The sequence below is a fragment of the Neoarius graeffei genome, chromosome 24 (genome assembly GCF_027579695.1).
Source record: "Neoarius graeffei isolate fNeoGra1 chromosome 24, fNeoGra1.pri, whole genome shotgun sequence".
Lineage (NCBI taxonomy): Eukaryota > Metazoa > Chordata > Actinopteri > Siluriformes > Ariidae > Neoarius > Neoarius graeffei.
The window spans coordinates 2,849,215-2,873,804 of NC_083592.1; the positions used below are offsets into that span (position 1 = coordinate 2,849,215).

The following is a 24,590-nucleotide window of genomic DNA, read 5'->3' on the forward strand; positions in this document are numbered from 1 at the left end:
AGTGGTAGGGATGTTGTGTAAATCAAATGCTGCTAACCCCCCAAAATCCATTTTAATTCCAGCTTGTAATGTGATAAAACAGGACTATTAGAATGCAGGCAGTTACAGATGTATGCACAGAGGAGAGCAGGATACAGACTGACAATGAAGCCAAAGCGAGGGACAAGAATCAGCGTCAGTAAACAAGCAAGGGTCAGGCAATCAGCGAACAACACAGGGCAAGAGCAAAAATGTGAGAGAAACAGTGATAGGGTCAGACTAAATGAGAGACAGTCAGAAGAGGGGAAAAAAAAAGGCTTGGTATGAACTGGAAAGACAGAATGATACTTTGCACTGGAGTGTTATTTAGGGGAGCTTAAATAGGTGACCAAGTAATTGAGGGAATGAGAGACAGCTGACTTTCAGTAGGAGGGAGACATCAAGCGCTGTGAATCTTGGGAGCTGTAGTTCAAAGTGTCCATGTTTGTAGACTGTTTACTCTCAGTGGGTTTACTGACCAGGACAAACACCAAGGGGGATGAATACTTTTGCAAGACACTGTATCAAATGTTGAAACTGAGAAATTTTGTTTTTTGAAAACTGATTAATTTGAGTATTTTGCACTTCATAATGCACCAAATGTTTTAAATGGGAGACAGGTCTGGACTGCAGCAGGCCAGTTTAGCACCCGGACTCTTACTACGGAGCCATGCAGTTTTAATATGTGCAGAAAGCGGTTTGACGTTGTCTTGCTGAAAGAAGAAAGGCCTTCCCTGAAAAAGATTTTGTCTGGATGGCAGCATATTGCTCTGAAATATGTGTTTATATATCATTTAGCATTAATGATGCCTTCCCAGATGTACAAGCTACCCATGTCATGTGCACTAACGCCCCCTCATACCATCACAGATGCTGCTTTTGAGCTGTGCACTGATAACAAGCCGGATGGTCCCTCTCCTCTTTAGCCTGGAGGACGTGGCGTCCATGATTTCTAAAAAGAATTTCTACTTTTGATTTGTCAGACCTCGGGACAGTTTTCCACTTCGCCTCAGTCCATCGTAAAAGAGCTCGGGCCCAGAGAAGGGGGCGGTGTTTCTGGATATTGTTTATATCTGGTTTAAACTTGCATTTGTGGATGCAGTAACAAAGTGTTTTCACAGACAATGGTTTTCTGAAGTGTTCCTGAGCCCATACAGTGATTTCCACTGCAGACACATGTCTGCTTTTAATGCAGGGTCTCCTGAGGGCCTGAAGATCACAGGCATCCAATGTCAGTTTTCAGCCTTGTCTCTTGCATACAGAGAATTCTCCAGATTCTCTGAATCTTTTAATGATATTATGGACCATAGTACCAGTACCCCTACTTACTGTGGTTATAGCTACAGGTCATACCTACAACCTCTGACATTGTAGCTAACTTGGTTGTGTCTGTCACACATAGCGTGGAAGCCCCGAGGTCACGACAGCCTTCAGACATGGCCGTTGTGGACTACAACTCCCAGTGGACATCACACTGCCCTCTCTCTCCTGAATGCTAATCTGTGTTGTGCCACATTCCCCTAATCACCACTCACATGCTATAAAAGCATTCACCTTCAGTTTGCTCATTGTGAAGTATTGCCCAGTGTGTCTTACCTAACTATGCCAAGCCTTTGTACTACATACTGCTCTAGCCCTACTTTGACCTTGTGTCCACTGTCCCGACTTTGATCCCTGCCCTGCCTCTGACATACAGTCGTGGCCAAAAGTTTTGAGACTGACACAAATTTTGGTTTTCACAAAGTTTGCTGCTTCAGTGTTTTTAGATCTTTTTGTCAGATGTTTCTGTGGTATAGGGGAGAGCGGGGTAAGATGAGCCAGAGGGTAAGATGAGCCACCCCCTGTTTCTAAGAAACAGTAAACAAATGTGACCATGTGACCACATTCAAAGGGGGGCGGGACCATTTACTTACACTTGTGGAGAGGAGCACCACATGTCAAACTAGGTGAGGGAGATATTTATAAAAATGTGTTTTTGTGCTTTCTAAGTCAATTCCATGTTTGTCCACAGTGAAGATGATTTAGAGAAGACAAAAGTAGAATAATATTTAGACACATTAGGGTTAAGTTAGTGGCTTTCTAAGCTATGATATGAATGCTAATAAAAATTATTTTGATTAGCCTAATCCCCTTTATTAGCATTTTTCTACAAAATGGTGGCCACGGGGTAAGATGAGCCATTAGATGTGGGGCAAGTTGAGCCAATCAACTTACCCCATTGGTGGCTGAGCTTACCCAATATGGATGACACTTAAGTTTTCACATTTACTGGTCATATATGACAACAACAACAACAAATAAACAAACAAATAAATAACATGTTAATATAAATAATATGTTTAAAAGGTTTTTAATAAATAAAATAATGCCCTCTGTTATTACAGGTGTGCATGATGCGCATGATCTACGCATATCTCTCTCTCTATCCATCTATCTATCCTTCCCTATCCCATCTCGTTCTATCACCTCTCTCTTCATCTCCCCTTCTCTATGCAACGGCCCTATCCCCCACTTGATTGACTTGACTTGATTCATTGATTGCATTTCTAATAATAAAAGTTGTTTACTTTGTTAACCTAACATGTTTTGTGTTGGCTCAATTTACCCCACACAGTGGCTCATCTTACCCCATGCATGGGGTAAGTTGAGCCACTTGACATTTTTTTTTCAAGAGGTAATATCACTCTAACCATAAGAGCTTATCAATTATTTTTTGCTCATATAGTAACAGTACACTTTGAAATTTGGTATGGTGTGTAGACTGGAAGCAAAAATGGCTTTAACATGTAGTTATGATGAAAAATGTAAAAAGTGGCTCATCTTACCCCGCTCTCCCCTACTGAAGTACAATTATAAGCATTTTATAAGTTTCAAAGGCTTTTATTGACAAATACATCAAGTTTATGCAAAAAGTCAATATTTACAGTGTTGAACCTTCTTTTTCAAGACTCCTGCAATTCACTCTGGCATGCTGGATATCAGCTTCTGGGCCAAATCCTGACTGATGGCAACCCATTCTTGCATAATCAGTGCTTGGAGTTTAATCACAATTTTTGGGTTCCACCTGCTTTTTGAGGATTGACCACAGGTTCTTGATGGGATTAAGATCTGGGGAGTTTCCTGGCCATGGACCCAAAATTTCAATGTTTTGATACCATTCTTTATTCATGGCAGTGTTCTTTGGCAAAATTGTGAGTGAGCCCAGTCCCTTCCAACCCCACACATGAATAGTCTCAAGATGCTTTACTGTTGGCATAACACAGGACTCATGGTAGCGCTCACCTTTTCTTCTCCAGACAATCATTTTTCCAGATGTCCCAAACAGTCTGAAGCATAGGCGGTTTTAAACGGGGGCCAGGGGGGGCCAGTGCCCCTGTAAAATTGCTCCTGGCCCCTGTTGTGGCCCCTGTGCTGAACAGATAATAAGATTTATTAATTTCGACGTGCGCTGGCTCGAAGATCGGAACTGACATGACGGAGTGTTCTACACGGACTCCTTAAAGCGCTACATGCACACTGTTACCTGCAGCAGAAAGATCAGCAGCAGCACGAATTGTAAACTTCGGATGTGAGAGATAACAGCTGCAGCCCTGCAAGGACTAGGCTACTGCAAAGAGGCGAAGGTAAGGAAAATTGATCTGAATTTCAGTGTGAAAAATCACACTGAGATGATGACAGTGTGATTTGGATAAAGATAGTGATTGTACATTCAAGTCTCATGCTGTGAAAAAGAAAATTCATTCATGCTGTGAATTTAAAAAGTGTCTCTACTAGTGCTGTCAAAAATGTCGCGTTATTAACGCGTTAACTTGACTCAATTTTAACGGCGATAATTTTTTTATCGCGAGATTAACGCTCTGTGACATGATGTAGGTTTTTCATAAGCTTTTGAAACTGCCAGGAACTTGGAACAGAGACTTTGCAAAAAAAAAAAACGATAGCAGCTAGACTGTAATGCCACGCCCCGCACAGCCAGAGTCCTCTGCCCTCCTCCCGCAAAGAACCAGCGCGGGCGGGGCACGCTAGTAGAGATGGGATTTATGGCTCTTTGATGGGATCCGCATCTTTGTGATCCATTCTTTGAAAAGAGCCGTTCAAAAGACTGGCTCATTTGGCTCTTTTTAAATATTCATTCAGTTTTAAGAAGACAGCGTCTAAAGAAGCCAGATCCCTCTGAACTGTAAACTCAATGCTATCCCAGAAATCCTTCCTGTAATATGCAAATTTGGCCGCCTCTGATTGGACAGCGCGACGCATCAACAGGCAGAAAGTGTAAAAGTACAAAATGTGTTAAGTGAGCTGAAACAGTAAAGATCATATTCAATGCAATATTTATCAACGAACAACTTAAAGTTAATATAATAGTGTACTTTATATTATAATCAAGCATGTCAAGCCTACCGTCACTGTGTAACCTGTCTCTCTGATAGACTAACTCAAGCAGTAGATTACTTCACTCATGGTTCTCTTGTTAGTCTCGGGACGAAGAGTCACGGTGCTCAGCTTAGGTTTCAGTTTGGTTGTGTCAAGACGTGTTATGCTTTGCAATAAGAAAAACATTAGTACAAAACAAGCCTATTCACTTTTTTATGCTGGTAAGAGAATTACAATGGTTTTTCGTGTGACAAAAATGTGTGATTAATCGCGAGTTAACTATGACAGTCGCGACATTAATCGCGATTAAATATTTTAATCGCTTGACAGCACTAGTCTCTACAGATAAAAGGTTCATTGTACAGATAAAAGGTTCATTGTATGCAAAAATAGAAATCTTATTTTACAAAAAAGAGAAACATGGTTTTAAGATTTATTGAGCACAATGTATTTTATGTTTAGGCTATTGAGACAATGTTTATCTCATTGTATTTATGGTCAATGTATTTTGTTTTGGTTTTAAATAAACTAAACAAAACATTTTGAATGCTTAAATATTGCCATGTTTTGTCCTAATACACTACCGTTCAAAAGTTTGGGGTCACCCAGACAATTTTGTGTTTTCCATGAAAAGTCACACTTTTATTTCCCACCATAAGTTGTAAAATGAATAGAAAATATAGTCGAGACATTTTTCTGGCCATTTTGAGCATTTAATCGACCCCACAAATGTGATGCTCCAGAAACTCAATCTGCTCAAAGGAAGGTCAGTTTTATAGCTTCTCTAAAGAGCTCAACTGTTTTCAGCTGTGCTAACATGATTGTACAAGGGTTTTCTAATCATCCATTAGCCTTCTGAGGCAATGAGCAAACACATTGTACCATTAGAACACTGGAGTGATAGTTGCTGGAAATGGGCCTCTATACACCTATGGAGATATTGCACCAAAAACCAGATATTTGCAGCTAGAATAGTCATTTACCACATTAGCAATGTATAGAGTGGATTTCTGATTAGTTTAAAGTGATCTTCATTGAAAAGAACAGTGCTTTTCTTTCAAAAATAAGGACATTTCAAAGTGACCCCAAACTTTTGAACGGTAGTGTATGTGCCCCCCTGAAAAAACACTGGCCCCACCTCGGCCCCCCTAGTAATTTTGGTCTAGAACCGCCACTGGTCTGAAGGGGGCTTCATCAGAGAAAATAACTTTACTGTAGTCCAATCCATATACTTCCTGCAGAATGTGAGTCTGTCCTTGATGTTTTTCTTGGAGCGAAGTGGCTTCTTTGATGCCCTTCTTGACACCAGGCCATCCTCCAAAAGTCTTTACCTCACTGTGCGTGCAGATGCACTCACACCTGCCTGCTGCCATTCCTGAGCAAGCTCTGTACTGGTGCTGACCGGATCCCGTAGCTGAATCCTCTTTAGGAGATGGTCCTGGCACTTGCTAGACTTTCTTGGGCGCTCTTGAAGCCTTCTTCACAGCAATTGAACAAACAAAAACCCAAAAATTGTGATAAACTCCATGCACTGATCGTGCAAGAATGGGTTGCCATCAGTCAGGATTTGGCACAGAAGCTGATATCAAGCATGCCAGGGTGAATTGGAGGAGTCTTGAAAAAGAAAGGTCAACACTGCAAATATTGACTCTGCATAAACTTGATGTATTGGTCAATAAAAGCTTTTGAAACTTATGAAATGCTTATAATTGTACTTCAGTATACCACAGAAACATCTGACAAAAAGATCTAAAAACACTGAAGCAGCAAACTTTGTGAAAACCAAAATTTGTGTTGGTCTAAAAACTTTTGGCCATGATTGTACTGATGGCACCTCACTCGACCCTTTACTTTCCCATGACTAAATATCGGATTACGAGTTGGATTTGTTTGCCAGTTTGTGATATACCTGCTCTCCCCTGTGACTACTTCTGTCAGCTGCCTGCAAACCTGACAGTGTCTGGATTGTCTTGCACACTCCATGTGCACATACAACTCAACAATGATATTCATGTCTCAGTTCAGTTTGAAACAAACAAAAAAAAACATTCCAATCCTGAATTCTTATTCATGTTTGTGTCCCTTCTATGGGCCCAACATGGGAGAAGAAAATTGTTCATCAAATGCTGAGGTCACTCATGCCTTCCATTCTAGCTTTACTGGAGTCACCCTCTGTTAACTTGCACTCTGTTTCCGACTGCAGCTCCATTGCCTTTTGAGGGTCCACAAAACTCACCTTCTCCTTCTTCCATGTGAAGCATGACAGGGTATACCAATGTTACGAGCACATCCAAATCATGTAATTTCTTCCTGACCTCTGTGAACCGCTTCCTCATTTCTGACACCCCCTTTGTCATGTCAGGAAACAGGGAAAGTTTAGAGCCATCCCATTGGATTCCTCTGCCTTCCAAAGCCTTCATGCTCACCACAGCCAAAAGTGCTCCTTTTCCAGAAAGCTGTGAAGGTGGATGATGACTGGATGAGGTGATACACCTGCAGGTATCTTAATCAAAGATCAATGCACCATTTTCAGCACTGAATTGGCTATATCCACTCCCAGAGCCCCAGAAAAAAAAAAAAAAAAACTGCTTCATGTGATCCCGAAGTTTGACCTTATTTTCAAATTTTTCTTTCAGTCCAAACAGCTGTACATTAAAGTGTCCATGCTGTCATGACACTGGTCACATCTGATTACAAGGTTGATAAGGTCCCACTAAATTGAGCCGTTTCTTCCATTGCCCTCTGCAGTGCGGCCTGCAATTCAGCAAAGCCAGGTGGTGTCATATCTGGAGCAAGCTGTGATTCCTTTTCAATTAGCCTGGATGGGTGTCTACATAAAATATCTGGAGAGCTCAGTGTCCAATCTGCACTGTAGAGACAAGTGAAGTCCTTTGGCCACCATTTGACCACTCTCATTGCGTGTATTTAGTTTGTGTGTTAAACCATAGTATCTGATCAAATTTGCCCCAAGAAAAGTACCTCCGGGCTTTTTTCCCCTTTCATTACCTCCCTCTTATTTTCTCACCTTTACCTGTATTCCTTACATATCTTTATAGCACTCTCCTTCACTGTTATTGTTTATTTCCCCCCAGTTCAGTTTTTGATCATATTTTTGAACGGTTCTTTTACTACTATTATTATTTTTATGGAGATTATTTCAGTTTTTCTCTTATACAGTGTATCTTTCTACGTAGTTCATATATTTCTTTTTTCCTTTCTATTCAGGACAGTTGTTGAAACAGGATTATTTTCTCATGTTAGAAGAAAACCTTTATTTGTCACATGCACACTTCAAGCACAGTGACTACATTTACATGCACATCCAAATCGAGCTGCTGTCGGTAATCGAGCTGAAGGTCCCAGCAGGGTGCCAGAGAAATCCAATCGTACATGCACACAATGAAATCGGGCTATTGTGTGAGGTGCATTGTGCACCCGAGCCACAGGTGGTGCTACACGCCCCATCATGTTGGTACACTTCCGGTTGTCGTCATGAAGAAGAGCTATTCAAGAGTGTAAACAAAGTTATCAGTTCCGTGTTCTCCATTGCGCGTTTTTCTCCTGTCCATGAATTTTATTCAACTCCTTAAGCTGAATGAGCATGAACTGTCACCTCATTGCTCCAGAAGTGCACGTTTCTGCTTGCCTGTGGCAGTGGGGGCGTGGTCAAGCGCCGGTCTGTGACAGGAGGGTGGAGCCAGGGAAGGTGAGTGGCAGAATCACTACACCTGACGGTAATTAACCTGTGTTTGTTTGTCTTCCCAGTAACCGCGCCCTATTTAAGGAGGCAGAGGGAGAGCAGAGGGGAAAGCTCATCCCGGGACTAGAACACAGCGCGCGCGTTTCTCTGTTTCTCTCAAGAATAAAAGTAGGCTGTTAAACTGAAAAGTCTGACAATAAAAAGCCTATTAGTACCAGAAGCTTTGTCCTGCCGTCCTCTGTGCTCCACCCACACTTCAGAGAGCTCTACATCGCCATTTTCTCTTCTTCATTTGTTCCTCCTGACCTCTTCTGCTGCTCGCTACTACTGTTGTCATGCCGACCGAGGCTGTTGTGTTTCCCGCTTGTGGTCTCGTCACTCGTCACTTCCGGAAGGGGCAGTAAGTAGCTCGACTACTAGCTCGATAGGGTATACATGCACTAAGTAGCTCGGCAGAAATCGCATAATCTAGGTCGTGTAGCTCGATTCCGAGAAATCAAGTTCGGTTCAATTTCAGCCGAATTAAGGTGTATACATGGCATTTTGAACTTCGATTTCAGTCGAGCAACGGCAGAAATTCGATTCTCTCTATGTGCATGTAAACGCACTGAGTGAGATTCAGCCTCTGCATTTAACCCATCTGAAGCAGTGAACACATGCACGCACACACCCAGAGCAGTGGGCAGCTATACTACAGCACCCGGGGAGCAGTTAGGGGTTAGGGACCTTGCTCAAGGGCACTTCAGTCCAAAGCCGCCCCATGTTAACCTAACTGTGTGCCTTTGTTATTTGCCTTTTTCACTTCATTCTCACAGTCGTGTCTTTAATTTCCAAGATGATGGTGCGCACACACACAGCGGCTCCTCTCTGTTCCGACAGAATGGTTTTTTTGTGTTTTAAAACAGTGTGTATCTGTTCATCTTTGTTGCGTCCATTAGTCTCAAGGCGCACATGCTCCCGTGAGTTTCTGCTCGACATCCGCAGAACTTTATTCACGGATATAAATCCAGTGGACGCGGAAGTGCTACGCGGCTATGGCTTGCTCCGGAGGCCTACTCAAGCACCGACCCCCACTCCTGCATCAAGCCTGCAGTGGAAGCGCCACAGGCGGAACATGCGGAAGCAGAAGAGAGGCAAACGCAGAGGTGTCCGAGCTAGGCTAGTGGCTAACCCTCACCGGCTGGCTATCCCTACCATCACTCTGGCCAACGTCCGCTCACTGGACAACAAGCTGGATTATGTCCGCCTGCTTCGCTCATCTTTTAAGTCTGTGAGTGAGTGTTGTGTCCTTGTGTTTGTGGAAACATGGCTTAACGACAGCGTCCCGGACTGTGCCATTCAGCTAGCCTGGCTAACATGCTACCAGTCAGACAGAGCGCTAGTCAAGGGGGGGGAAGACTCGCGGCGGTGGACTCTGTGTTTACATCAGTGATGCCTGGTGCCCTGATGCTGTTGTAGTCTGCAAACACTGCTCACCTCTGGTGGAGTTTATGATTATTAAGTGCCGGCCATTCTATCTGCCGAGGGAATTTACAGCCATACTGCTGGTACCGGTAGCATTATACATCCCTCCCGGCTCCAATAACAACAGGAATGAAGCACTGAATGAACTCTATCAGCACATCAGTGAGCAGCAGACAGCCCACCCAGATGCTTTCCTCATCTTGGCTGGGGATTTCAACCATGCAAACCCCAAAAGCATGTTTCCAAAACTCTATGGACATATCAACTTTACCACATGTGGAAACAATACTCTGAACAATGTTTACACCATGCATAAGGATGCCTACAAAGCCCTACTCCTCCCCCACCTTGGGGCCTCAGATCATGCCACTGTTATGCTAATGCCAGCATACAGGCCGCTGGTTAAAGTCACCAAACCAGCTAAAAAGCAGATACGTGTGTGGCCAGAGGGGTCCTCAGAGGCACTCCAGGACTGTTTTTCCACCTCTGACTGGAGCATGTTCAGACAGGCGGCCACCTACAACAACACCACAGATCTCCAGGAATACACGGAGACCGTCACTGCATACATAAGGAAGTGCATGGATGACATTACGGTCACCAGAACAGTCTCCATTCGGGCCAATCAGAAGCCATGGCTGACAGGGGAAGTCTATAGGCTCCTGTGGGCTCGGAACGCCGCCTTCAGAGCTGGGGACGAGGTGGGCCTGAGGACAGCTAGGGCCAATCTGTCACGAGGCATCAGGGTGGCCAAGAGACAGTATTCCAGGCACATTGCTGACCATTTCAACGACAGCAGAGACACCAGGAACCTGTGGCAGGGGATTCAGACCATCACAGACTACAAGCCCTCGCCACAGACCTGTGACAACTCCATGTCTCTGCTGAATCAGTTGAACGACGACTTCGCTCGCTTTGAGGCAGACAACAGCACCACGGCACAGAAGACCCCACCACCTCCCAGTGACCAGGTGTTGACGCTGTCCCCAGACAGCGTGAGGAGAGCTCTCAGGACGACAAATGTACGAAAAGCCCCGGGTCCTGATAACATTCCTGGTCGTGTCCTGAGAGACTGTGTCGAGGAGCTCACAGATGTCTTTACAGACATCTTCAACATCTCGTTGAGCCAGGCTGTTGTCCCCACGTGCCTCAAAGCCACCACCATCATCCCGGTCCCAAAGAAGCAGTCTCCCTCCTGCTTCAATGACTACCGCCCTGTCACACTCACTCCAATCCTCATGAAGTGCTTTGAGCGACTAGTCATGAGGCATATCAAGTCTGCCCTCCCCCCTGCCTTGGATCCTTTCCAGTTGGCATATCAATCCAACTGTTCGACTGATGACGCCATCTCCACTGCTCTCCACTCAGCCCTCACCCACCTGGAGACAAAAGACTTGTATGTCAGAATGCTGTTCATAGACTTTAGCTCAGCATTCAACACAATCATTCCTCAGCAGCTCATTCACAAACTGGACCAGCTGGGACTCAACACCTCGCTGTGCAACTGGCTGCTGGACTTCCTGACGGGGAGACCACAGACTGTACGGGTCGGCAGCAACTCCTCCAGCACCATCACACTAAACACGGGGGGCCCCCCAAGGATGTGTGCTAAGCCCCCTCCTCTTCACTTTGCTGACCCACGACTGCACACCAACATCCAGCTCAAATATCTTCATTAAGTTTGCGGATGACACGACTGTGGTGGGTCTCATCAACAACGGCGATGAGACAATCTACAGGAGTGAGGTGAGCCACATGGCCATGTGGTGCAAGGACAACAATCTCCATCTGAACATGGAGAAGATGAAGGAGATTGTTGTGGACTTCAGGAGAGAGCACACCCAACATGCTCCACTATCTATCAATGGTGCTGCAGTGGAGAGGGTGAGCAGCACCAAGTTTCTGGGTGTGCACATCTCTGAAGACCTGTCCTGGAACAACAACACCGCATCACTGGCCAAAAAAGCCCAACGGCATCTGTACTTCCTCCGCAAACTGAGGAGAGCAAGAGTCCCGGCCCCCATCATGCACACATTCTACAGAGGCACCATCAAGAACATCCTGACCAGCTGCATCACCGTGTGGTACGGCGCCTGCACCGTGTCCTGCTGCAAGACTCTGCAGCGCATCGTGAGAGCAGCTGAGAAGATCATTGGTGTCTCTCTCCCTTCTCTTATGGATATCTATAACTCCTGCCTCACCCGCAAAGCCATCAGGATTGCAGGTGACCCCACCCACCCATCTCACAGCCTCTTCAGCCTGCTGCTGTCGGGGAGGAGACTGCGGAGTCTCCGGGCCAAAACCAGCAGGCTCAAGAACAGTTTCTTTCACCAGGCAGTCAGGAGGCTCAACTCCCTCACTGTTCTGCCCCTCCTCCCCCCTCTGCCCCCTGCCACAGATTCTGCTCGAACACCCCCCTTCAGCATCTGACATGTCATCCTCACAGTCCCCCCCCAACACACACACACACACACACATATACATATATATATATATATATATATATATATATATATATATATATATACTGTACATACATCTCATCGTTCATTAACACACTGAACTCAGGGACCGCACATCTCACTTTACCTCGCCCATTTGCACTATTCCGCACTACCTCACCTTAACAGCTGCTAGTTTGTTTATACTGCTTATTTCATGTTTACCTGCTATACCTCAAGTGCCCTTGGCTGTTTGGTTATTTGTACCAATTTGTGTGTGTGTGTGTGTGTGTGTGTGTGTGTGTGTGTTTAGTCTAGTTAATATCTAGTGTGTTTATACTGTTTATATTGTCTGAGTGTTTAGTCTGTCTTGTTATCTAGTGTTTATACTGTTTATTTATTCTGTTTATATTGTTTGAGTGTTTAGTCTGTCTAGTTCCTATCTAGAGTGTTTATACTGTTTATATTGTTTTTTCAATTATTCTATTTTTATTTATTGCATTGCCTGTTTGCACCGTGGGTCAGAGAGGACTGATATTTCATCTGTGCTGTATGTCGAGCATGTATAGCATATTTGACAATAAAGTTGACTTGACTTAACAGTATTTATTGCTCACATAATTCAAATCACACAGGAATCTATCCTGATAGAGTTCAATAATTTAGATTAGTCCTCAGAGCTCACACTAATATCTCACATCTCATTTCTTTCTTTAAGAAACATTGGCTTTTTTATACTATTGAATTGATATATTGATCTAATTTGTGTTTGATATAGTTATAAATAGATATTTTGCCTGATGTTAGTTAGGTTTTCTTGAAATTTATGTTGAAAATGTTTAATGTTTTGGAAATATTAATTTGCATTGAAATATTTTCTAATAAATGGATTATTAGAATAATTTGTTTGTTAATTATGCAGTAAATTGCAATTAATGAAGGACTTTTTTAATTTTATTATTAGACGATTGATTGATTTTACATAATTTATAACTGTAGCTATGGATTGGTATCAGTCTGTTTCTCAATAGTTATTCTGTAATATCTACTTGTAATTCTCTGTTCCATCTGTTATTTACATGTGCCAAGTTTCTCAAAAGCATCATAAAAATCATCATTAGATGGTAGAGCAAGCAGCACAATGAATACTCTCTCTCCTTGGTAAGATGCTCTTAGTGTTAAGAGGCTTTTGGGAAACCCACCAATGATTAGTTTCATTTCATTTTTCATTCTGTGCAGTAAAATATTATTATTATTATTATTATTATTATTGGGCGGCACGGTGGTGTAGTGGTTAGCACTGTCACCTCACAGCACGAAGGTCCGGGTTCGAGCCCCATGGCCGGCGAGGGCCTTTCTGTGCGGAGTTTGCATGTTCTCCCCGTGTCCGCGTGGGTTTCCTCTGGGTGCTCCGGTTTCCCCCACAGTCCAAAGACATGCAGGTTAGGTTAACTGGTGGCTCTAAATTGAGCGTAGGTGTGAATGTGAGTGTGAATGGTTGTCTGTGTCTATGTGTCAGCCCTGTGATGACCTGGCGACTTGTCCAGGGTGTACCCCGCCTTTGTCCCGTAGTCAGCTGGGATAGGCTCCAGCTTGCCTGCGACCCTGTAGGACAGGATAAAGCGGCTAGAGATAATGAGATGAGATGAGATCTGTAACAGTATGAGAGGGTTCACAACCTCCAGGCAACAGGAGATGACGTTACTGTTGTGGACCCTGACCCACATGCTGTCTCCATCTCTGGGGAAACTAGAATTGTTCTGTCATGTTGTAATGGACACTTTGTTTTCTTCTCCGTTATGCATATATTGTCTATGTACGTATTCTCTATTTGATGGAAATAATAGTAATCTGCAGTAATCTTCCTGAATGTATCCATGATGATAAAATGTATTGAATACTGTACATTTTGATTAAAACACAAACACCCTAAAATTTTTAATAGATTTTAAAATTTTACCTTTGTTTGAGCTTTAGATGGAATTTTGATGATGTAAATCCCATTTTCATTTATATCTGTGGCTTGGTGCAAAGACGATCTCTCAACAGATCCATGAGTCTCATAAGCAATTTTGAGCCACTCCATGTTGCCACAGGAGTCTTTCTGTTAAAAATGTAAGAATAAAATATTGATAATGCATTAAAGAGTGACAAGTCTTTTAAATATATAATTGTGATGAAATGTCGTCCAGATAAACAAGCACACAAAAATGCACATTCCTATACACATCAGAAAGCTTTTGTTTTTGGGGACCCCCTTTCACCACCCGATTCAGATGATGATTCAGTCATTATTACAAGTATTAGACATTTTAATAGTCTCTGGTCTCTTAAGAAGGGATGAATAACAAATCAAATGGAACTTATATTTCAAGGTTAATATGAGTGAGCAGTGGATGTAGCACATAAGAGATTTGACAGAAAATGTGACAGTAGACGTGACATGCATGGTATCTGGTTATTTAGCACAAAAGTCTTTTTAGCACAAATCTAAAGTCTTTTAGCACAAGTTCTAAAGTCTCTTAGCACGACTCTGTTTTTTAGCACAACTCTGGATTATGGTCACAATAACTGAAAAAAACCCCCACTCATCTTGCTATAGGAGGGGTTTATTATGATGATTGCTTAGGGACTGGAAGACGGAATTTCTGCTGCTGTGCATGTTAAGGATCAGTTGTTGATCCCTGAAACATGGACCGAAAATCCGATTCTTTGGTGACTTTGGATATTTGTAGTTAAGCCATAACAAACCTTGAATTGTGGGCACCTTCACAGATAACTTCAGTCACTTCTAATCATATCACAAATTCAACTGACTGTCAATAATTGCACGTTTGCCAAATTAATTAACCAGGGGATTATGTCTCTTGCCCTGCTTGACAACATGTGTTTTGCCGACAAAGAGCGGAATCTATTCCTAAAAACTTACTCAAATTCTTAAAAGTCCATTTGATATCACATATTACTATTTTCATATGTATTTGACTAATAAAGCTCAGTGAACAGAAATGGATGTACATACTCAGAATCAGAAACACTTTTATTGCCAGGTACATGAGGAATTTGACTCCGGTTTCACTTAGCTCTCATAGTACAAAAACAGATAAAAAGCGTATACACAAAACAAACAAACAAACAAAAACAAAAAAACAAAACAAAAAAAGGTGCAATAGGTGCATAGTGCAAACTAATCCAGGTAAGTCAAGTATGAAATAGATAAATAAATATAAAGTATACAGTGTGCACAGAATGACGGTATGAGTGTGCAGATATTTTACACGTGATATTACTGATATATGAATCTGGATTTTAGCTGTTTATCACAGAAAAGATTTTCCCTTTTGATGCAATATGGTGCATAGTGCAAAGATGAAATAGTGAATATAAATAAGTATAAACATACAGTAAGTAACAGTGAGCACAGAATGACAGTATGAGTGTGCAGATATTTTGCAAGTGATATTACTGATATATGAATCCGGATTTTAGCTGTTCATCACAGAGACAGCCTGAGGGAAGAAACTATTCTTGTGTCTGGTTCTTTTTGCATACAGAGATCTATATCGCCTCCCTGAGGGGAGAAGTTTAAACAGTTTGTGACCAGGGTGTGATGGGTCCGCAGAGATGTTACCTGCCCGTTTCCTGACTCTGGACAGGTACAGATCTTGGATGGAGGGCAGGTTGACACCAATAATTTTCTCTGCAGACCTTATTGTCCGTTGCGGTCTGTTCTCCTGTTTGGTGACCGATCCAAACCAAACAGTGATGGAAGAGCAAAGAACAGACTGAATGATGGCAGAGTAGAATTGTGTCAGCAGCTCCTTAGACAGGTTGAGCTTCCTGAGCTGGTGCAGAAAATACAACCTCTGCTGAGCCTTTTTGATGATAGTGACTGTGTTTGTCTCCCACTTCAAGTACCGAGAGACTGTGGAACCCAGAAACCTGAAGCTTTCAACAGCAGTCACAATGTTGTTGGTGATGGTGATGGGCAGCAGAGTGGGGGGCTCCTCCTAAAGTCCACTGTCATCTCCACAGTTTTAAGCGTGTTCAGCTCCAGATTGTTCTGACCGCACCAACAGACCAGCCGTTCAACCTCCCGTCTGTATGCAGACTCGTCACCATCTCGGATGAGGCAGATGACCGTTGTATCGTCCGCAAATTTCAGGAGTTTAACAGACAGGTCTCTTGAGGTGCAGTCGTTGGTATAAAGGGAGAAGAGCAGTGGGGAGAGCACACACCCTTGGGGGGCACCAGTGCTGATAGTCCGAGTGCTGGATATGATGCTCCCCATCCTCACCTGCTGCTTCCTGTCAGTCAGGAAGTTTGTAATCCACTGAGAGGTGGAGGAGGGCACAGTGAGCTTGGTGTGGAGGATGTCTGGAACAATGGTGTTGAATGCCGAACTGAAGTCCACAAAGAGGATCCTGGCGTACGTCCCTGCAGTGTCAAGGTGTTGCAGGATGTAGTGTAGACCCATATTTATTGCATCATCCACTGACCTGTTTGCCCGGTAGACAAACTGCAGGGGGTCCAGCAGGGGGTCTGTGATGTCCTTCAGGTATGACAACACCAGCCTCTCGAAGGACTTCATGACTACAGATGTGAGGGCAACAGGCCTGTAGTCATTCAGTCCTGTGATATTGGTTTTCTTAGGAACCAGGATTATTGTGGAGCGTTTGAAGCATGAGGGGACTTCACACAGCTCCAGGGATCTATTAAAGATCTGGGTGAAGATGGGAGCCAGCTGGTCAGCACGGACCTTCAGACAAGAGGGTGACACACCATCTGGGCCAGGTGCCTTCCTGATCTTCTATCTGCAGAAAAGCTGACAGACATCCTCTTCACAGATCTTGAGTGCTGGTGGGGGGTCAGAGGCGGGGGGTGGCAGAATGGTAGTGGGTGTAAATGGGTCTTTAATGACTGAAGGGGGGAGGGGTGTGAATGTGTCAAATCTGCAGTAAAACACATTCAGCTCGTCAGCTAGTTGATGGTTCACTGCAGTGTTGGGGGATGGTCTCCTACAGTCAGTAATGTTCTGCAGGCCTCTCCACACTGACGTCGGATCGTTTGCTGAAAGGGTGTTTTTAATATTATCAGCATAGCTCCTCTTAGCTGCTTTCACTTCCATTGTCATTGTGTTTCTGGTCTGATTATACAGAACTCTGTCTGCACTTTTGTAGGCCTCTTCTTTGTTCTGTTGAAGTTGCCTGAGTTTTGCAGTGAACCAGGGTTTATTGTTGTATATGCGGAAGGTTTTGGTAGGCACACACATCACAAAAACTGATGTAAGATGTCACAGTATCAGTCAGTTCATGCAGGTCTGGGGCTGCAGCCTCAAAAACACTCCAATCAGAGCAGTCAAAGCAGGCTTGTAGTTCCACTTTGGCCTCATTGGACCATCTCCTCACCGTCTTAACTACAGGCTTAGCAGCTTTCAGCTTCTGCCTGTAGGACGGGATAAGATGAACCATACAGTGATCAGATAGTCCCAAGGCTGCACGGGGGACAGAGTGGTATGAGTCCTTTAAAACAGTGTAACAATGGTACAGAGTGTTATGGCCCTTTTCCACTACCCTTTTTCAGCTCCCTTCAGCTCGCTTCAGCTCACTTCAGCCCGACACGGCTCGCATTTCGACTACCAAAAAACAGCACAACTCGGCTCGCTTCAGCCCTGCTTAGCCCCTAAAACTCGCACCGTTTTGGAGTGGGGCTGAAGCGAGCCAAACCGAGCCGAGTGAGGCTGGGGGCGTGAGCAGACACTCCCCTGTGCACTGATTGGTGAGGAGGAGTGTCCTCACATGCCCACACATGCCACGCGAGCACGCTGGGATCTGTAAACACCGCAAACCCGGAAGAAGAAGAATTACGAATTACGAGAATTTCTGAAGCCTTATGCGCCTCGCCTCATCTATACGCTCTTGCCAGTATCTGTCCGCGTTGTCGGTGACAACAAGCCACAGCACCAAGACCAGCAACACTAATGCCTCCATGTTTATTGTTTAGTCTCCGGGTCGTGAGACTACCGCTTAAAAGATCACTGATGTCACTGTTTGTGCCGCTTAACGACATCACGTGACGTCCACCCACTTTCGCTAACTCCACCCAATGTGTCCACCCACTTCCAGCCAGCACGGTTCAGCGCGGTTGTAGTCGAAATGCAACTCCAACAGTCCCGCTCAGCTCGACTCAGCACGGCACGGCTCAGCCGCGTTTGTAGTGGAAAAGTGGCATTAGTGTCCCTGGTGGGACACTTAATGTGCTGTTTATATTTTGGCAGTTCATGGCTGAGGTTTGCTCTGTTAAAGTCCCCCAAAACAATGAGAAAAGAGTCCGGGTGTTTTTTCTCCACATTGTTTTCTGGTCAGCCAGGTGTTGTAATGCCTCATTAATACCCGCCTGAGGGGGGATGTAAAGTCCAACCAGAATAAATGAGGAAAACTCTCGCGGAGCATAAAACAGTTTGCAGTTTATGAATAATGACTCCAGATGAGGACTGCATGATTTGTTTAGAACTGTGACATCAGTACACCAACCTTCGTTAATGTAAAAGCAGACTCCGCCTCCCCTCATTTTCCCCGTGAGCTCCGTTTCATGGTCCGCTCGGTGCAGGTGAAATCCAGGCAGGTGGAGAGAAGAGTCCGGGATGTGCTCACCGAGCCAGGTTTCGGTGAAGCACAAGGCAGCAGATCTGTTAAAATCCGTGTTGACTGTGTTGAGGAGCAGCAGTTCGTCCATCTTATTTGCCAGAGAGCGGGCGTTAGCCAGGTGAATAGACGGGAGTGCCGTGCGAAACCCCCGCTGCCTCAGCCTAACAAGCGCGCCGGCTCGCTTCCCCCGGTGTCTCCGGTGTCCTCAGCATAATCCATCGAGAGCTGCTGCTCCTCCAACAAGTAGCTCTGGAAAACTTTCCAGATCAATGAAAGCCGATGAAAAAACTTTACTGGTGGTTATTCCAGTGTTTATAAGTTCTTCTCTGGAGTATGTGACCAGAGAAGCAGCGCAAAAAACACAACAAATACACAAAAACATAAAAGTACGAGAGAGCGAAGTATCGAGGCAACCGTCTGCGGCACCATCTTGGACCTATATACTATAGTATATACGATATACTATGATATCCACCATAGTGTGGAAATTGTAGTTATATAATAATGTGGAAATTATTCATAATAAAAAGTCTTTAACCGAAAAAAGACCAATTTCAGTGAGAAAAATGAGAATCATGTCTCCTTAGTAACGCACAGTTGCGATATGTAAACAAACAAAAGAAACTTCCACTAAAGTATCCTAGAATGAATGGCAATTAAATAAAAGTTCAATATAAAAGGTTCAGGAATGACAAAACAGCCAAAATTAATACATCAATTGTTTAGACCAGCCTTTCTCAACCGGGGTGCCGTGGAACCCTGGGATGCTGTCTGGCTTCATTAGGGGTGCCGTCAAAAAATTATACATTCTAACATTGAAATAAATAAAATTAATTAAAATTCCAAAAAATGATAGTTATACTAATGCAGATCATCGCCGCCTCATGCATCATCAAAATTTGTCTCACGGCCCCCTTTCCCATGTCACAACATCACTGCCGGGGTCAGCGTATGGTCAGCGTGACTGCGTATATTTTATATGGGGGTGCCTTGAGAATTTGCATACTTCTGAAGGGTGCCGTGACTGAAAAAAGGTTGAGAAACACTGCTTTAGAATATGGCAATCGTGAAGCAAGAAGAACATGAAAAAGAAGAGGTTATGCTAAGATGTAAGGGCTGTTTGATCATCCAGACAAGTCTCGAAGCTGTGGGTAGTTTACAGGGAAATTCACTTTGTTGCAGCATGTTTATATTTGATTTCAATATTTCATTTCTTGTTCAATGCTATCAACCGCTAAAAAACGTTATTTAACACAAAATTGCTAAATCAATAAACCACAAACACTAATTTGTAGATTGTGTGAAAAAACCACAGTGCAGATTACAGACAATTCACACAAGTCGATCAGATCAAGAACAGCTTGCACTTTATTTGAATAATAATAATAATAATAAAGTCTATTGTGTTTTTGCGGTGTTCTTTAAACCTGTCATTGAAATAACAATGGGATAGATGGAAAAAATTTTCACTTCTCTAATCCTATTGTTTTCTTTTAATTGAGCACTCGGTGAACAGAAATGGATGTATATATTATGATATTCACCGTAGTGTGGAAATTAAGTGTTCATAATAATAATTAAGTGTTCTTGGATCTTGTGTTAAAGAACTTAGAGTTGTGCTAAGAGACTTTAGAACTTGTGCTAAAAGACTTTGGATTTGTGCTAAAACACTTGTGCCAAAAGACCTTTGTGCTAAATAACTGCAAACCACATGGATATGGCAATGGACATAACACAAACATAACAAACATCAGGACGGTGGTGGTGGGGGTCCAGATTTGGATAGCTTCATCGAAAGAGAATGTGCATCCTTCATGGAAATAAATGATTCCTCCAAAACCTGACCAACATTTCTATGGCAAACTGGGAAAGCTGTTTTTAAAGGAAAAAATAATATTCTACACATTGTATAAGAAAAGGAAACTATGATGTAAATATCAGGAAATGAAAGCTGAACTTCTGATCTATCATCTCATGGGGTTGGGTATCCTTTGAATTGTATCAATCCTGATTCAGAATCCTATTCTGCTCATCAATTCTGGTTCTTATCATTTCCCCATTTCGATTCCAAAATAATCAGTAAGCAAGCAAATAAGTAAGTAAATAAATAAATGAATGAATAAATAAATAATAGGTCAAATGTTTAGATCAGGGGTGTCAAGCTCCTATTTTGTGTCAAACTCGTAATATAAGGTGTAATTTTCCCCTATATTCACCTGTCCGGTGGAACAATGGTGAACATTTTCAGTGGAATTCTCAAAGTATTTTATGGCAATGTTATTAACATAGAAAGATTAATATAGAATAAAATAAAAAATAAGCCCTGTGATGACCTGGCGACTTGTCCAGGGTGTACCCCGCCTTTCGCCCGTAGTCAGTTGGGATAGGCTCCAGCTTGCCTGCGACCCTGTAGAACAGGATAAAGCGGCTAGAGATAATGAGATGAGATGAGATAAAAAATAAAAGTCCTTCCCATGCCATGTGGCACATAGGGTAGCACCAATCTCCATAGCCCTCAGCATCTCGCCAATTACATAGCTAGGGTTACAGTGGGGGGCTAGTCCTCTGGTAACCACAAGAGTTTGACTCCCCACTCACATTTGTATTGCAGAATGCCTCGCCAGACAGCAGTAGGTACCATTTTTATGATGGGCTTTGGTATGACCTGATCGTGAATAGAACTCATGAGCTCCCGATCGAGAGGCAGACACACTAACCACTAGGCCAACTCGCGGTTTGTAATATAGAATAAAGATTGTTGAAAGTGCATTGTGCCTTAAATTATAAAAGAACAAATGGGGATAAAATGGCTTCTGTCTGTCCATTTCAGTTAAGTATGGAGCCTCACTCACGACACAAAATGGAAAAAAAAATATAACGTACTAACCCCATTTCCAGAAAAGTCGAGATATTTTCCAAAATGCAATAGAAACAAAAATCTGTGTTTTGTTAATGATGTGAACCTTTATTTAACTGACAAAAGCACAAATAAAAGATTTTCAAGAGTTTTACAAACAAACTTAATTGTATTTTGTGAATATAAGCAAAGTTAGAATTTGATGCCTGTAACACACTCAAAGTTGGGACAGAAGTAAAATAAAACTGGAAAGTTTATTGGATATTCAAGTAACATCATTCTGAAAGATTCCACAATAAGCCGGTTAACTGGCCACATGATTGGGTATAAAAGAGCAGCACCAGAGGCAATCTTCTGGGAAGGCTTTACACTAGATTTTGGGGCATGGCTGTGGGGATTTGTGTTCTTTCAGCTAAAAGAGCATTAGTGAAATCAGACACTGATGTTGTGATGTTGAGGCTCCAGTTCATCCCAAAGGTGTTCAGTGGGGTTGAGTTCAGTCAGGGCTCTGTGCAGGACACTCAAGTTCTTCACTCCAACCTTCACACACCATGTCTTCATGGAGCTCGCTTTGTGGAACAGGTGTGGGCCTCTTAGTTCTATATATTCTATACAACTGTGTGCTTCGGACTTTGTGGCAACAATTTGGGGACAATCAATAATTGGATGTGATGGTCAGGGTGCACATATTTTTGGCCATATAGGGCATCTCTTTTATCACAAACAGCTACCAACTGCCACTATTGTTCTGTAACAAGGGAGAGAGAAATGCTTTCCATACAGAGTTAAAGAGTGCATTTTAAATTAAACTTACCAGTTTTTCATCCAGTTTTTCGTCACTTGTTACAGCTGGTTCAAGCGTGTTGATAGCTTGCAGGAGTTCTTCAATTCCAGATTTTTCTGAGAGTTGATATATTATTGGTGCAGCAGCAGATATGGCATCTCTGAAGTAGCACACTTTGTCAATGTCCATGGTATTTTCTCCAGCAGAGATAGAGGCTAGCTCCACAAATGCAGTTAGCTCTCGAGTGTCTGAAAAATTAGTAAATGAAGTAATAAATATCAAACCATTTTCATTAACTAAATTTTAATTAGAAATAACTGTAGGTTATCATTTGTAACTTTGTCATTTGTTAACAATGCTCTGTAAGCATTTTCTAAATTATAATAATGGCTCATAAAGCTCTAATAAAATGCCACCATTAATCCTTTTAAAGGTGTCATTGCATCGTTTTTTCATTAATTGTGCGGTGGTCTCTAGTATGAATGAATGCCCTGTGAGCCGGTTTTGGTGAAAAAAAATGCTGTGGTCCTCCTGTTTTAGGCTGTTCTAGTTCGGTGGAGGAGTGGGTGGGGAGAGAACGACAGGATTTCAGCTCTTACTCATGAATATTCATGACATGTAAACATATCGCTTCTGATTGGCTAACAGCATTGTGACGCTCCCTCCAGTGGGTTATGGGCGAGGCCATGACTACTAATTTTTGAAGTGACATAAGTTCATAGGGCTTTTTCTGATTTGCTCATTTTTCCATCTATTTTCTTTCATAGGCTAATACAGGGAATGGGGGTAGAAGAACATTTTCATGTGCAGCATGCATATGCAACTCGGAGTGACCTATGGTATTTCAAAAAGAGCAAGTATTAAACGGTTTGTCGTGGAATGACACCTTTAAGGCTTGTCAAAAGAACTTAGTCAAATTACTGTCAACTTATAATTACTATTATAAAAGAGTTATATTGAAAGCTTACCTTTTATGATTTCTTTAATCCATGAGATGAATCCTGCTCTGATGCATTTATTAAGTTCTCGTAGAAAGTGAACTGTTTTTATTGGAATTTTCCTCAATTTCTTTTCAACTTTGGACACATTTTCAGTGAGATCACATAAGCGCTTGCAGTCCATATGCTGCAATTAGACATTACCGCAAAATTAAAATAATATGTATTATTATGGACATGGCATTTTTCAAGGATGACAGATGGAAAAGAGATGTTGGTTCAAGTTCAACTATAATACTATAATAGTCAGTCAAACCCCCCCCCCCCCCCCCCCCAATTCAGTAGTTTACTAAATATGATTACCTTTGTCCAGTTTTATCTACATGTTTTTAATAATGTTCATCTTTAGGACATTCATTTACTTCCCTAATTTATCCTGAAAATACTGAGCTCGGGGGGGCAAAAAACCCAACTTATAAATTTAGGGCTAACTTCAAAAACTGAAAATTTCATTGCAGAACAGCATGAATTTATTATTTCTGTGAAATGTTAAAACTACACCAAAAATAATAAATTAATGCTGTTCTGATATAAATACCCACCAAGGTGCTTCCATTACAACATACTCAGGTCTGAGCATATAAAATTCAGTGTGATGAAATTTTCATTGTTTGAAGTTTTTGCTATATTTGTAATCTGGAAAAAAAGTTTCTGCATACCTCAAGGTTATCAATGCCACTAAAGTCTCCACATAGACCAAGGTTATTTTTTAGTTCAATGATCACATCTGCATTTTCTTTTACAGACTGGAGAGCTCTGTAACGTTCAATGTGTTTATATGTCTTCTGAATCCATTCACATTTATCTTCACTGAACACATCTGCCATTCTTTTCAGTTCTTTTGGCATGCTGTTTAAAATTGTGCCCAGTTTACTCTCCAAGTCCTGCAGACTCATCGAGAGATTCTTCAAGGCCTTGTATGAGTTTTGAAATTCTTCAAATGCTGGTTTGTAAATTTTATCACAGACTTGATCCAGTGGTATTAATACATGTTCAGACTCCGTGTCCTTGGCTTGTTTTGCTGTTTCTCGCCACAGTTCTCTGAAATATGTGCTTTTAGACAGAAAATTAATATGTTCAAATGCATGAATATTGAGAAAATGTGTGTCACTTCCAGGTTCTTCGCTGAACAACATGTCCATGATTATTTTCAGTGAGCGTTGTTCCTTGTCCAGATCAAGTGACAAGATTGTCTCAAGAGATTTTACATCAACTGAAAAACAATGATAGAAGATGCAGTTATGGACAAAATATTTATGGTTATCTTGATGTATGTTTCAAATGCAAGCTACAGATTTTTATTTTTA

General features: G+C 42.4%; 1 protein-coding gene across 7 annotated transcripts in view; it reads right to left on the bottom strand.

The window, feature by feature from the left end:
- The window catches only part of LOC132872736 (E3 ubiquitin-protein ligase rnf213-alpha-like), a 281,839-nt gene that overhangs the window by 135,374 nt on the left and 121,875 nt on the right, over positions 1-24,590 (bottom strand). For all 7 annotated transcript variants that reach the window (XM_060907787.1, XM_060907788.1, XM_060907785.1 and 4 more), the window contains 4 exons: positions 23,943-24,496; positions 23,254-23,410; positions 22,316-22,533; positions 13,958-14,101 (listed from right to left, as the gene is read on the bottom strand). In XM_060907787.1, the coding sequence (XP_060763770.1) occupies positions 13,958-14,101; positions 22,316-22,533; positions 23,254-23,410; positions 23,943-24,496 (1,073 nt within the window). The remainder of the gene's footprint in view (positions 1-13,957; positions 14,102-22,315; positions 22,534-23,253; positions 23,411-23,942; positions 24,497-24,590) is intronic.